This window comes from Meles meles, chromosome 2 (assembly GCF_922984935.1).
Source record: "Meles meles chromosome 2, mMelMel3.1 paternal haplotype, whole genome shotgun sequence".
Taxonomy (NCBI): domain Eukaryota; kingdom Metazoa; phylum Chordata; class Mammalia; order Carnivora; family Mustelidae; genus Meles; species Meles meles.
Genome location: NC_060067.1, coordinates 4,345,294 through 4,359,303, shown reverse-complemented (window position 1 = coordinate 4,359,303; position 14,010 = coordinate 4,345,294). Strand labels below are relative to the sequence as shown.

Below are 14,010 nucleotides of genomic sequence, written 5' to 3'. Positions count from 1 at the left end.
ATGGTGGGGTGTGTTGCTTCCCCTGAAACAGGACAGTTTGTGACGGAGCACCACAGCCTGCCGGACGTGAGGTCGTTCATACTGACCCCAGACCACTTGGGGGGGATCGAGTTTGACCTGCAGCTGCTGTGGAGCGCGCAGACTTTCGATTCCCCGTATCAGCTCTGGAGAGCCACGAGCTCCTACAACAGGTGGGTGTGGGCTGGGGCGTGGGGAGACCTGAAACGCTCTCAGTCTCTTCCAGAGCCTGGGACACGTGGCCTTGTCTTTTTTTCTCTTTTCTTTTTTCGGCAGAAGTTAGATTTCCGTTTTAAGGGCAGGGGTAGACATGACCCTTTGACAAACAGAGAAAGAAACGAAGTCAGTCGGATCAGCTCATGGTGTGTAGATGAGGACGTGGTTACCCTTAGGACGCGGACATGACTGGGAAGGCCGCATTTCACGTCGATCCACATCCCGAAGGCTAGAGTTTAGTCCCAGGACACATCTGCCTGGAAAACACGTCTAATTAAAACCCTGGTGGGGCACCTGGGTGGCTCTGCCGGTTACACATCCTTGGTTTCAGCTCCGGTCATGGTCTCGGGGTCGTGAGGTTGAGCCCTGGGTCAGGCTCCACACTCGGCACAGAGTCTGCTTGAGATTCCCCCCTCCCTCTGCCCTGCCCCCGCCCCCCGTTCATGCTCTCTCTCTCTCTTCCTCTCTCTCTCTCTAAAATAAATAAGTAAAACCATTTTTTAAAAACCTTAGTATAATAAGAAAATTTCCACCCAATCACTACAACCAGTTCAAAACCCACGCTCTCTGGTTATCAGGTCCAGAAGGCACCCCTGACGGCCCAATCTTCTATAAAACAAATAATAAGATCTGTTTCTCTCCTACACCCAAAACAGAGGTAGAATAGGAATCGGTTAAATACGTAAACTCTCTCCTTTGTAAAGGGGAAGGATAGGAGGAACACTATTAAAACTACTACCACAAAAAGGATAACGAGGCAACCAGGAGTCCATCGTAAATATTGTCACCCTCGTTTTCTAGATCACGAAGTTAAGATGGTATTTAGCATGAAGTTCTTGTACCAGCTTTCTAGTTAAGACGTAGCGGGTTGTCTTAAGAATCACTTTCAAAAAGATTTCTCTGTGAATTTTGGGTTTTATATCAGATATTTTTTTAATAATGATTCCTTTGAAATCGATATGTAATAAACTTCAAAGGCTATGCTTCCTAGAAGCCCATGAGATCATACACATACTTTGTCCTAATTTATAGACACAGAAACTGTCCTCTTTAAATCGTCTGCTGACTCTCCACGGCCTCCTGGATAAAGTCCAAATTCTTTATTCAAAGCCCGTGCCCTCCCCTCCAGCCTCATCTCAAAGCCAACCTTCTGAACCGCATTAAAAATCTCACCGACCCCTGACCCCACCCGCCCGTCAGTACCTCCGGCCTTCGCAGTTCCCTCTGCCCTCCCTGTTCTTCCCTCTTGGAGACCTCGAACTCCTCCGAGCCCCAGCTCGAAGACTCGAATGCTGACCCCTCTGTGATGCCTTCCCTGACTCTCCATGCAGGGCTGGAAGCCCCTCCTCCTCTTCCCACGTTGTTCCAGCTTCTCCTGGGATGCAGCTCATGTGACGCGCTCAAAGTAGGGTCCCACTTTCCATTAGCTTGTGAGCTCCCCGAGGGTAAAGGCATGCCTGGTTGATCTTGAATCCCCAGAGATGCAGGTTTTAGCACATGGTGAGTCCTGAATAAGCATCTCTTAGGAGTTTAAGTTTAAGGAAAGGAGACAAAATTATATAGATAAGTGGCAAAGTGTAGAACAGCATCCAGCTGCTGCGCCATGTGCCAGGCGAGAGGCACGGAATGCGGAGACCATCGCTGTTCAGGGAGAGTCCGAGGCTTCATGGAGGGGCTGGTGCGGCCCGTGCTCCATGATGCAGTGAGAAAGGTCTAGTTCTCAGGACGGAGAGGAGGAGACCTACAGAACTCAAAACCTACCTCCAGGGCCTTGTTTGGCACATTTGCAGGGATAGTGAGGAAATGGACCCAAATCATATTTAGGGATGAGAAAAGTAAGACTGTGGGCTTGGGAAGCTGTGTACTTTGTCCTGCATTCATTCGTTCAACAAATCTTTATTGAGCATTTTATTTACTGTGCGTTAGAGCAGGTTCTGGGCGCGAGGATGCATCCGTGGACAAAATAAAGCTGCACACAGCGTTTACAGGGAAGTATGAAGACACAAAACATGGCCGTAGTAAACAAGCATAGCGGCTCATGTCAGAAAGTGGGGGTGCTATGGAACAATGAAGGATTTATTTTAAAGAGTTTATTTAGTTATTTGACACGGAGAGAGAGCACAAGCAGGAGGAGAAGCAGAGAGAGAGGGAGAAGCAGGCTCCCCGCTGAGCAGGGAGCCCAACGCACGGCTCGATGCCGGGACCTGACATCATGACCTGAGCCACCCAGGTGTCCCGAAAAATACAGGATTTAGAGCAGGCTCCGAGGGGAATCAGGAGTGATTGCAATTCGGATGCGCACAGTAGGCCTCATCGAGAGGGCGCGTCTGAGCGAACACTTGGAGGAGGTGGGGGAGCTCGCTGGCCGGGCTCCGAGTTGGCAGCAAGACTCGCTCTCTGGGGAGGAGCAGGGAGGCCGGGGTGACTGGAGTGGAGTGAGCAGGAATGAGGAGGATGGGCGGTAAGGTCAAAGAAGAAGGGGATGGGGGGGCACCACGCAGGGCCTTGCAGACCAGAGCTTGGACATTGATCTTTACCCTAGAGCCACAGTAGGCTTGCGGGGGTGGGGGGGGGCATGATCCTGCCCATGTGAAAGCAAGGGTTCCAGCACGGACAGTTCTAAGTGCTTCTATTAATTACGGGTCACTATTCACCTTACACATGCCAATTTTCATGTAATTCAAGTAGGATGTATAAGGTCTCATCTCCCGCTGTCCCAAGGTTTGGAGGAAGAGAGGGGTCATGGAGGAAAACAGCGGACATATGGACGGCCCGACAGGAAGGGGCTTAGAAACTCAGCCCTGAAAGTTTGCATGGTTTGCTGAAAGTCACAGAACTGTGGGAAAGGCAAAGGCAAGCCAGGTTTAGAGCATCTTGCAGTTTCCAGCTTCTGCCGTTCCACTAAAATGACCCCGGGATGTGTCATACAAGTTTTATTTGTTTATTTATCTAACCAAATCTTTGCTGTCACTTTATGAATAAATGGATAAATACAAAAGAAATGGGCAAACAACCAACTCGGCAAATGTGAGAACTCTCAGGGATTGTCCACAAGAGTTATAATTACGATTCATAGCCTGCCGTCTTCATTCCGGGACGGCAGCCTCCCAAGGCCTGGAAGACTCTTCTGCTGCCCAACAGCTGTGGGGGTGCAAATCTCCCTGCTCTTGGTGACATAACCTGCAGAATCCTGTGATCCAGCACAGACAGGGAAATGCCCAGCGCTTAGTCTCCTCTGAGAAGAGACATTGTTCTACAGCTCCGTGACAGGCTGAGCCTGTAGAGTTCAGAAGAGGAGCCCGGAAACTGAATGCTAAGGAAATGGGGGGGGGAGGGGGCAGGCATTCTCTGGAGTGGTGCCCTTTAACCCGGAGACATTGGCCTCCACTTCTGTCAGGGCAGCCGCTGACCTGTCCACGCCTTAGTAAATAAAATCTTTGGGTGCTGGGTGGCTCAGTGGGGTAAGTTTCTGCCTTCGGCTCAGGTCATGATCTCAGAGTCCTGGGATCGAGCCCCGCATCAGGCTCTCTGCTCGGCAAGGAGTCTGCTTCCCCCTCTCTCTCTGCCTGCCTCTCTGCCTATTTGTGATCTCTGTCAAATAAATAGATAAAATATTTTAAAAAGAAATAAAAATAAATATATTAAATAAAAATATAAATAACTATTTTATAAATAAATATAAATAAATAACTAAAATCTCTCGCAGTCGAGAACATGTTAAACAGGGCGCCCATCAACAAGAAACACTAAACAGAAATTGTCAGACGAGTTTTGTGGAAATCTAAAGGAAGTGGCCAGTTCTGTTTTATCTTCCCTTGAGCTTTTTACAATTTTATAAACAATATGCCTCTCTCAGCTTTTCTCGTGGAAAGGACTGGAATGGGGTAAAGTAGCTCTACTGAACGGTCTGGACAATACCCTGACGGTTGCAGTGACCAGTGAGGACTGTCTGATGATTGCGTTCGGGGCTCGCAAAGTCTATCGATGCGGAGCGCAGACCCCCCGGAACCATGTTGAACGAAGTCAGTGTGTGTCTGGGTGAGTAGCTAAGCTAGAGGACGGCCTCTCACCGCAGTGTGCTCTGCGTGTTTGCAGGAAGGACTACTCGGGCGAGTACACCATCTACCTGATCCCGTGCACCGTGCAGCCCACACAGCCGTGGGTTGACCCGGGAGACAAGCCTTTGGCCTGCACGGCACATGCCCCGGAAAGGTAGGGAAACCGGCGAAGCCTCACGGCCTGTCCGTTCACGCCCTCGCTCCCGTGTGTGTGTGACGGCCGCATAGGTTCTCGCGATGGCTTCGTGGTCATTGCACACAGGCTGAGCCCCCAGACACCCGCATTCCCAGCTCAGGTCAAGCAAGGCAGCATTCTCCCTTCTGTCAGCTTTCTCACTACAAATGAGTGTCGTTTGCATGGTTGGCTAGTGCCGTGGTTTGCACATTTTTGTGCTTTTTTTACTGGTGATTCATGTTGACAGCGGCTCCCAAGCTAGTGCTGAGGCCCACTTGATGCCTAAGAATAAGAAGCCTCGGACACGGGTTCTAAGTGCCGTTGCCGCACGTTCTATGTTAACAAGTTAACGACACGTTAAATAAGGTGTTTTAAACAGAAACATGCAGAGAACGGGGCTGGTATTGGCCAGTCGGTGAAAATGTGACAGATGGCTGCAGGAGCTCTGCCCTGTGTCTGCCCCGGGACAGTGGCTCGGTACTGACTGACACGCATTCACCGAGACTTTACAGAACATACTTACCACGAATAACGAGAATCGACTCTACGTAGCAGGTACCCGCCTCAGACCCGAGACTGTCTGCATCCCCCACACCTTCCCTCATTCACCCAGTGTTGATTCAGCTCTTGCTGTGTGCGGGGCTCTGGTCTGGCGTGGAGACCGCCGCAGAGCATCACAAGGAGCCTCAGGCAGCGTTCCGTCTCGCACCCTCTTTCCAGCAGCTGGGCAAAGCGAAGAGGAACCCTCTTTAAGAGGATGTTGAGGACAGGATCTGACATTACCGTGGAGAGAATTTGGAATGTGACGCTCCAATTAAGAAACTGAGAATGGGCCATTTGGGTTTGGCAATTGAGAAGTGGTTGGTAATCTTGACAAAGGGCAGGCCCAGTGGACTGAGGGTTAAAGCCTGATCAGACCGTGAGAGACCGAGAAGAGAGAGTAGAGACAACAGGGATAGACTATGCCGATGGTGTTTTATTATAAGGAGTGTCAGAGGAAAGGGACAGTGGCTAGTAACAAAGCCAAAGGAGGTCTTATTTGTGATTTAGAATGGAAAATATTTCAGGGTGTCTCTATACTGGTGGGAGCAACCCTACTGGTCTGTTAGGTGAAATTTAACGTTGCAGCAGGACAAGGGGAAGTCTGCAGAGCCAAGACTTTGAGCAGGGTGGGGATAGGTCCAAGACAAGAGGGGACGGGCCCGCCTTCACTAGAAGCCCAGAGCCTTCATCCGGTGAGAGAGGAGGGCAGGACTATATGGATCTAGGCGAGGGGAGAATTTGTGGATTGGAGGACAGGGATGGCAAAGTAGAATCTGCTTAAATCTGCTTTCTCCATAAAATGAGAAGCTGAGCCTCGATGAGAGTAAGGAAGCCTGAGGTCTGGGAAGAGAGGAGGGAGTGCGGCAGTTATTTCAGAGAGGGGGGAAGTGGGTATGCTGGGAGGTTGCCGACAGCAGCCGATCGGGCAGTGCGGAGAGCCCGATGAGTTGTTCTAAAATTGCCGTCTCATTGACAATAAGACAACCCGTGCAATTCAAGGTAGATACAATTCAATAACTTCGGACATACGTATACACCCGTGAAGCCACCACAACTAGCGCCGTGATGAACACACCCATTTCCTCCAGGGCCTTCCTCATGCCCCTCGGTAGCCTTCCCTCCCGCCCCACCCGAGCCGCCGCTTTCTCCGGGATCCACTGATCTGCCTCCGTCCCTACAGATTACTTTGCACTTTCTAGAGCTTCATGTCAGTGGCGTCACACAGGGTGCATCGTTCTCCGACTTCATTCACGGAGCGCGAGTATTTCATGCTTTCCTGTTGTGCATAGCAGCCGTCTGTTCCCGTCGGTGCTGGTCGTCTCCCGGGGTACAGATGTCCTCCGGTTCGCGGATCAGCTCATCCGCTGGCGGACGTTTGGGTTGTTTCCAGGTTACGGTGGTGAGAAACAGAGCCGCTATGAACGTAGACACACGAGCCTTTACATGGACACAGGCTTTCTGTTTTCTCGTGTGCGTACTTAGGAACACAGTGGCTGGATCACATGGTGGATACATGCTTAACTTTTGAAGAGACTGAAGACAGTTTTCTGAAGTGCTTGTTACAGGGACCAAGGCGTCTATCTTCCCCCCACGAGTGTGCTGGTGTTCCCGTTCCTGGTCACAGGGGTCAGGGAGGTCCCGTGTGACTAGAGAACGAACGAGTGGAAGTAGCATAGAGGTGAGCTGGGAAGTCAGCAGGTGGTCGTGAGAGAGGCGGGCGCTGGGGAATGAGACTTGGGGAGGAGCACACAGTAGGACCGTGATGCGTGAGTGGCCACAGTCGGGTGGACAAGCTCTTTGGAGGCAAAGCTGTCAAGGAACTGAGAGCTGAAGGGTGTTAGATGATTCATCCCTGTGGACGCTGACATCACCAAGATCCGTGGTAGGAGCACGGTGGTCAGCCAAGTGAGGGAGGGGAAGTGACCAGGAAAATGGTATTTGGCTGCAATAAGGAGGAACAGAGGGCAAATTATCAGGCAAGATATGCCGGGGGATTGTATTCACATATTCAGTGTTCTAAATTAACGAATATATTTTAGATAGAGGACCATCTATAAAACCTTGAGTAATAGATCATCATCTGATGGGAATTCAGCTGTGTGAGCGAGTGTGTCCAGGACTGGGCTACCGAGAGTAAAGTAGGTAATCGTAACTGCTGGCGACATTAAAGGTCACGTATGGGGTGCATACGGTGTGGGAGACTGCACTAAGCTCTTAACATTTACTTCTCACTATAGTGTGCCCCCACGATGTTGACACCATTATTTCCATTTTATAACTGGTGAAAGTTGAAGTTAAAAAAAAGACCTAGAACATTCCCAGAACCTTCTAGACACCTGTAGTGGCCCTCCGGTTACCCTGTCTGCCACCTCCCCAGCTTGGGAACTGCTAGAGTGGTATTTGTCCTTATCGTCCCCTGTTTTGGTTTCTGGTTTAGCTCATACTGACTTCTGCATGGCTTTGCGTGGTTTTGAGCGATATAAAAATGTCCTACTGCACAAATTCTCTCTCCAGCTTTTCTTGTTTTGCTACTGAGTCACTTCTTGCTTCAGACGTGTACCAGCATGTGTGTTGATCCGTGTACTGTGTGGGTACTGTACGGCGAGCCGCACTGTCTAAAGTGTTCATTGTGGGGGTGCCGCAGGCTGTTGGGCCATTCTGCTCGGTGTGTAATCCCACGTTCTGTTGTGAAGAATGCTCTGTGTGACTCTGGGCTGCGTACACGTGTGAGAAGAGTTTCTCCCGGGTACATGCCAGACCTTTTTTAAATTCTTTTGCCGTTTGGAAATGACAGAAAGGAGCAAAGGAGACACCAGCCCATCTGCACCCCTGGTGCTGTGTGGGCCTGGGGGTCGCAGAGGGAAGAGTGTCGTTGGGTCAGTTTAGTAAGGCTTCAGGTTTGGGAGTCTTTGCTTTACATCAGGGAGATCATTACTTGTGGGCTCCCTGTTCTTCCCAGGGTGACCCTCCGTAGGGCTTCCCATATCATTGGATCATCTCTGTGGCTCCGTAGGGATGCATTAGAACCACAACACAGAAAATAATCAAGGTCGACACAGGGAACTCAGACTGAACTCAAAGGAACTGTAACTCCTTGAATGCCTGTTTTTGTGAGGTCTGTTGGACCTTCTCACCTTATAAATCACCGTCATCCCCTCTAGTTCATTATTTATTCTGTTTAATCGGTAACTATTTATTGAGTATCTTAGGTGTCAGGCACTATGTGGAATCTGATAATACCAGGACCAAGAAAACCTGTTTTCCTGAGTCTGCTAAATGAGCTCTTGGGGCAACTAATGGTTACATCCAAGTTGTCGGAGCAGGGTCAGCCCTAGCTTGTGCCCGTTGTTCCTACGCTCCAAGATCTCCCTGTACCCCACCTCTCAGATCTACCCAATGGAGCACCTTCAGTCAGAAGTAAGGAATGGTCCAGTGGGCTCAGCTGCAAGCATGAAGCACTGAAATTATCCCTCACACGTTGTTCCTTAACAAACGTGTGTGTGGGAAGCTTGGCTAGCGATGACAGTACGTACGACACGGAGCGAGTAGACGCGGGCTGAGACTCTGTGCAGCCGGTAATAGGTGGAGCAGACTTCAACCCGATTTGTATTTAAAGTCACTTTATTTAAATAAAATATCAAATCATGATAAGTACCGTGAAAGAAAAGTGCACAAAATAGTGGGAACAAAAATGATATGGGGCGCCTGATGGCTCGGTGGGTTAACCATCTGATTCTTGACTTCGGCTCGGGTCAGTATCTCAGGGTTGTGAGATGGAGCCCCGTGTCTGCTTAAGACTCTCTCCCCCTCTGACCCTGCCCCTGCTCTCTCTCTCTCTTGCTCTCCAATAAATTAATTAAATTTTAAAAAGAGAAAGAGAGAGCAAATGATAAGGAATTTGACCTTGCCTGGAAGGGAAGAGAAGGAAAGTGAACTTCTTAGGCACTGTGATGTTTGAGTTGGAATCTGGAGAATAAATAAGAGTTAACTAGGCAAAGAAAGGCAGACAGAGGAGGAGGGTTATTGCAGAATGTCGAGCAAGGTCAAAGTCAGGAAACTTCAAATTCATTATCACTAACCTCAAGTTGACCCACAGGTCTTTTCAGCAGAAAACAAAATAGTTCCCTAACCAATGTCTTCATTCTCTCATTCTTCTCAACGATTTTATTCTTTCCCACTCAAATTTGCTATATCTTCCCCATTCTCACTCTCAGCTGATTATCTTGTGTCCTATTTCTTGGAGGAAACAGAAGAAATCAGAAGAGAACTCACCCAAGCTCCTACCGTCATGTCTACCCCCTCCCCGCATCCACAGGTACATAGCTTTCCATGAAGGAAGGGTCCTAGCTCCTACTGAAGCCAGCGCCCCCCTTGTGCACTGAAACCCAAATCCTCTCATCCGACTTTATAAAGAGCATCTTATAAGCCATTCTCCTCTCTCTATGAATCACTCCAATCAGCATTAAAAACATGTAACTTCTCCTTTAAAAAAAAAAAGTCATTTCTGGACTTCGTTTCTGCCTCCACATTCATTTTCCCTTCCCTGTACCTCGAGTTATCCCTCAAGAGTTGCCTAGACTTGCAATTTCCAGTTTAGCACCTTCCGTTCTCTCTCTTGAGCCCACCGCAGTGAGGCTTCCGTGCTCATCCCTTCACCCAGCTTGGTCTCGTCAAGGTCAACAGTGAACTTACTAGAACCAGAGGTTGAGTCTCACCTTTATTTCTTGCAACGGCTTTGCAACAGTTAACAGTCGTTCCATCACCTCCTTGAAACACTATCTTCACTCAGTTGGTGTCATGCTCTATAGGCTTTCTTTTACCCACGGGCTTTTCCTCACTGTTCTGCTGGTTCTTCCGCTTCCCGTTGCCTTTGAATTTGGAGCACCCTAAGTGCCGTGCTAGAACTGTCTCTTCTTTCTCTTGTTTTCACATGGTGGTCTCACTCATCCTTCGTTCCCAAGGTTTTAAATACAAAGGAGCACCTTCATCCCAGGCTCACCTCTCACATCTGGACTTCTGAATCCGGATTCTCACATTCTCACATCCAGCTCTGCCTCTCCACCTGGCTCTCTTGTAGGCCTCCCAAGTTGAATATGCCTGTTGCTGAACCCCTCCCCTTCCTCCACCGAAACTAGTCCTCCCACAGTTTTCCCATTTCAGGCAAGGGAGCTCCATCCTCCTAGCTTTCCTCTCACTGAGGCCTTCTGTGACCGCCATATTTAAAATATCCAGCTGAACCTCTTCCTAGCATTCCCTTTCTCTGCCTCATGTTTCTCTTCATCACCTGCTTCCTTCTTGTGTTCTATGTTTTAAAATTTATTTTATTAACCGACTCTCTATTGGAATGTATTATCCCTGAGGGCATATGCTTTGTTCACAGATGAATTTCCATCACTAGGACAATTTCTATCACATAATAAAAGTGCAGCGAATATTTGTTGAATAGTGAGTCCCGCAGTAGAAATACGGAGTAGAGAACATGTCAAGAGACCTAACGAAGGCCAGTCTGGCTGGAGGAGCCTTAGGTGCCAGAGGCTGGGAAGAAAAGGACAGATTCCAAAGACCAAGAAAGCAGGCCAGGGAGGTTGAAGTAAGGCGTGAGGCAGGAGAGTAGGTTTAGCAATGTCTTGAAGAGTGGGATATAGGATAAATGATTTTGGATCGGGTTGAAAGAGTCAAAGTTTCAGAGCAGGCAGACCAGGGAAAGAGAAGTCTAGGCAGGTCTCCATAGCCGTGAGCCCTTCAGCAGTCAAAGAGCAACCTTGGGGACCTTCGGAATGAACGGCGAGGAAAAGCAGAGTCCAAAAGAGTTCTAAAGATGAATTAGATTATTTCTACTCAAAGGAGCAGATTAACCTCAAATTGCTCCAAATAAGTCTTCTCCTACACACATCGCTTTATTTGGTGATTATTAAGCACCTGCAATGAAAATCGGTTCACAGTCCTGAGGAGGATGGGAAGGGAGGACAGCATGAAGTCTGCAAAGCTGACCCTGCTCTCAAGGAGCTCTTGTTTCTCCCGCGTTTAGATTCCTGATCCCCATCGCATTCCAGCAGACCAACCGCCCTGTACCAGTTGTGTATTCGCTCAATACTGAATTTCAGCTCTGCAATAACGAGAAGGTGTTCCTGATGGACCCCAATACATCCGATATGTCCCTCGCAGAAATGGATTACAAAGGGGCCTTCTCAAAAGGTAAGTTGTTATGTTAATAATAAAATAATAATAATAATAATAAAAAGGTAAGTTGTTTCGTTCACCTGCAGAAAGAGACTCTGGCTAGACTTCAGATGCTTTAGGGTGGGTCTCTGGACTAGCATCTCTGCTCCTGAGCTTTCAAGCAACTCTCCAGTGAAGATACCCCGGGCTTGGTTCCAGGACAGCCAAGGTTTAGTCAAGAAACAGAACCATATCCTTCCTTCATGTTGTATTGAAATAAGGTCACATATTTGGTACTGTAATGACTGGCAGTGTGGTACTGTGGGAAAACACCGGTCTGAATGGTAGGAAGACTAGGGCTTCCAACCAGATTCTAACACACTGTCTGACTTTGGGTAAGTTGCTTTATCTCTCAGTTACTCCGAGAGAGATTGCAACATGAGCCCTCCCTGCCTACCCGCCGCAGGGTTGCCAAATGTCCGTGTACTCTCCACCGTGCTTTCTCTACTAGAAATGGTTCCTCTGCCCCCTCCTCGCCCCAAACTGGTTTCCTTGATGTTTCAAAAGGATCGTCCTTTCTTTCCTTCTGGTCTCTACTTAACTGTTAACTGCCTCAAAGAGGCTTTCCCTGACCACACCAGATAACGGAACATAGGCCTCCGTACTTTTCACTTTCATAGAACATTACTCATTTTCATAGTGCTTCTCACCGTTTTTAATACTGTGTAATATATATTACAAATTTCTTTACTTGTGGCTTATGTCTACCACTAGACTGAGTTCCACGAGTAGGGGCTGTGATCAGATATCAGATTTGCACACCAGACCACCAGTGCCTAGATTCTTGATAAATATTTATTGACTGAATAAATGAATTAGTTATCTGCTTTTCTTCCCTCAATGGCCCCTTCTGCCTTTTTTCTTCCTTTAACCTTCTCCTCATCTCTGGGGTTTTTCTGTCATCCTAAAGACACACTCAAGTGTGTCTGCCCATAACAGAAAAAACAAAGCATCCCTCAGCCCTCACTCCCTTTCAAACTTAAGTCTGTTTTCTCCTTTTCTTTCCTCTGAGAAACTTCTTCAGAGAGTGAGCAGTGAGCACACACAGTCTCTGTGGCCCTTCATCTCCGTCCATCTGTTGCAGGCTGGGAGTGTCCCACCACACGTAGCTCGGAGCTCTATTTTGTCAATGGCATCAAACTTGTGGATCTTGACACTTATGTCCTGTTGGGTTTCCTTTGCCCAACAGCCTCACCTGATGCCATCTTGCTTCTCTGGCCACGTGTCATGCTGCTGCCCTGGGTCTTTGTCCTCTGCCACATCCATGTGATTGTCCCCAGGTTCCATGCATGGCTCCTTCTGGTCTTACTTCGCTCCTACCTCTGGTCATCCCTATGGCTCGGCCCATCCATTTGTCCTGAACTCCCTATTCTCCTACTCCTCGACAGCCATTCCTTAAGAGTTGACCTTGCCCTGATGTCTCCAAACTTCATTTCTACGTTTCCATGTGTGGGTCTGGAACTACCAAGCCGCTTCAAACGGGTGTCTTTCAGACACTTAGAATGTCTAGAACAGGACTTATCTCCTTCCTCCATATCCACTGCTGCATCGACTACATCATCATACTCCAGGTGCTCCAGGCAAAAACCTCAGTATCGTCCTCCACGTCTCCCATGCCTCCCATCTATCATTAAGATCAGTGAAGTCTGGCTCTCAGACATTTCTTGAGTTCATCCCATGCTTCACAGCTGTATGTTAGACACCTGTCTCTCACAGAGCATTAGCGTAGCCCCCGACCCAATCTCTGTGACTCTAGTCTCTTTGTCTTTCCTCCACTCTCCATGTTTCTGAAGCCCCAGTATGTTGATTTTCCACCCCTGCTTAAAACCTTCCACTGTTCCTCATTTCTTAACACCCAAGTCCAGGCTCCCCAGCACCCCTAACCTATCTTCCCAGGAGTCTCTCCTGCCAGAGCCTCTAGCCATCCTCCTCTCTAGTCACACAGACCTACGCAGTGCCACATAGCAAACGCTCTACATGACAGATTTCTGCTCAGATTCTCATCCTCCCATGTCCCAGATAGGAAACCTTGGACACGTTCTTCAAAATGAGGATAATAACTGAACCTGCCTTGGGCTCTTGGGAAGAATAAAAAAAATAGTATAAGGAAAGGAAGTGGAAGTAAAGAAAGCGCCACAGCAGGTACTAAGGAGACAATAGCCACACTAGGACTCGTGGCCGGCCAGCTTTCGGTATTTTGTGCCTGGACTTTCTCTGGCATAGGATGCTCTCCCCAGTCTCCTACCTCAAATGCTCAAATGCCTACGACTGATGTTTGAGGATACTGGTCAAATAATATCTCCTCTTTAACCCTTTCCATACCTCTCCCCAGGCAGATCTCTATGCTCAACCGTCTGCTCATGTAACACTATGGACCTTCCTCATCGTGGCTCCTGGCAGTACAGTGTTAGGATAAGGGTGGGTTTTCGAGCCCAAGTCCCTTGACTTTGAATCCCGCCACCACCACTTACTAGCCTCGTGACTTTCAACAAGTCACTTAGCCACTCAGTGCATCCACTTCCGCATCTGTAAAATTGTGAGCACTACGCGAGTTTCTTACATGGGAAGAACTTAGCACAGTACCTAGCAAATAGTATGAGTTTGATAAAAGTTAGCCGTGCTATTTTTAGCAATTGGTTAGGTTTTATTTCTGTCCTCTCAGCTGCATCTCACTCACCTTTGTATCCCCTCTGCACGGCAGAGTCCGTGGCACACCGTAAATGCTTAAATAATGTCTATGGAATAAAAGAAGCTAGAAATGAACGAATGAGTATTTTAAGG

At 48.4% G+C, this 14,010-nt stretch overlaps 1 protein-coding gene across 2 annotated transcripts in view; it reads left to right on the top strand.

Moving 5' to 3' along the window:
• The window catches only part of FRAS1 (Fraser extracellular matrix complex subunit 1), a 406,500-nt gene that overhangs the window by 385,573 nt on the left and 6,917 nt on the right, over positions 1 to 14,010 (top strand). For both annotated transcript variants that reach the window (XM_045993253.1, XM_045993244.1), the window contains 3 exons: positions 32 to 191; positions 4,330 to 4,446; positions 11,039 to 11,205. In XM_045993253.1, coding sequence (XP_045849209.1) covers positions 32 to 191; positions 4,330 to 4,446; positions 11,039 to 11,205 — 444 coding nt within the window. The remainder of the gene's footprint in view (positions 1 to 31; positions 192 to 4,329; positions 4,447 to 11,038; positions 11,206 to 14,010) is intronic.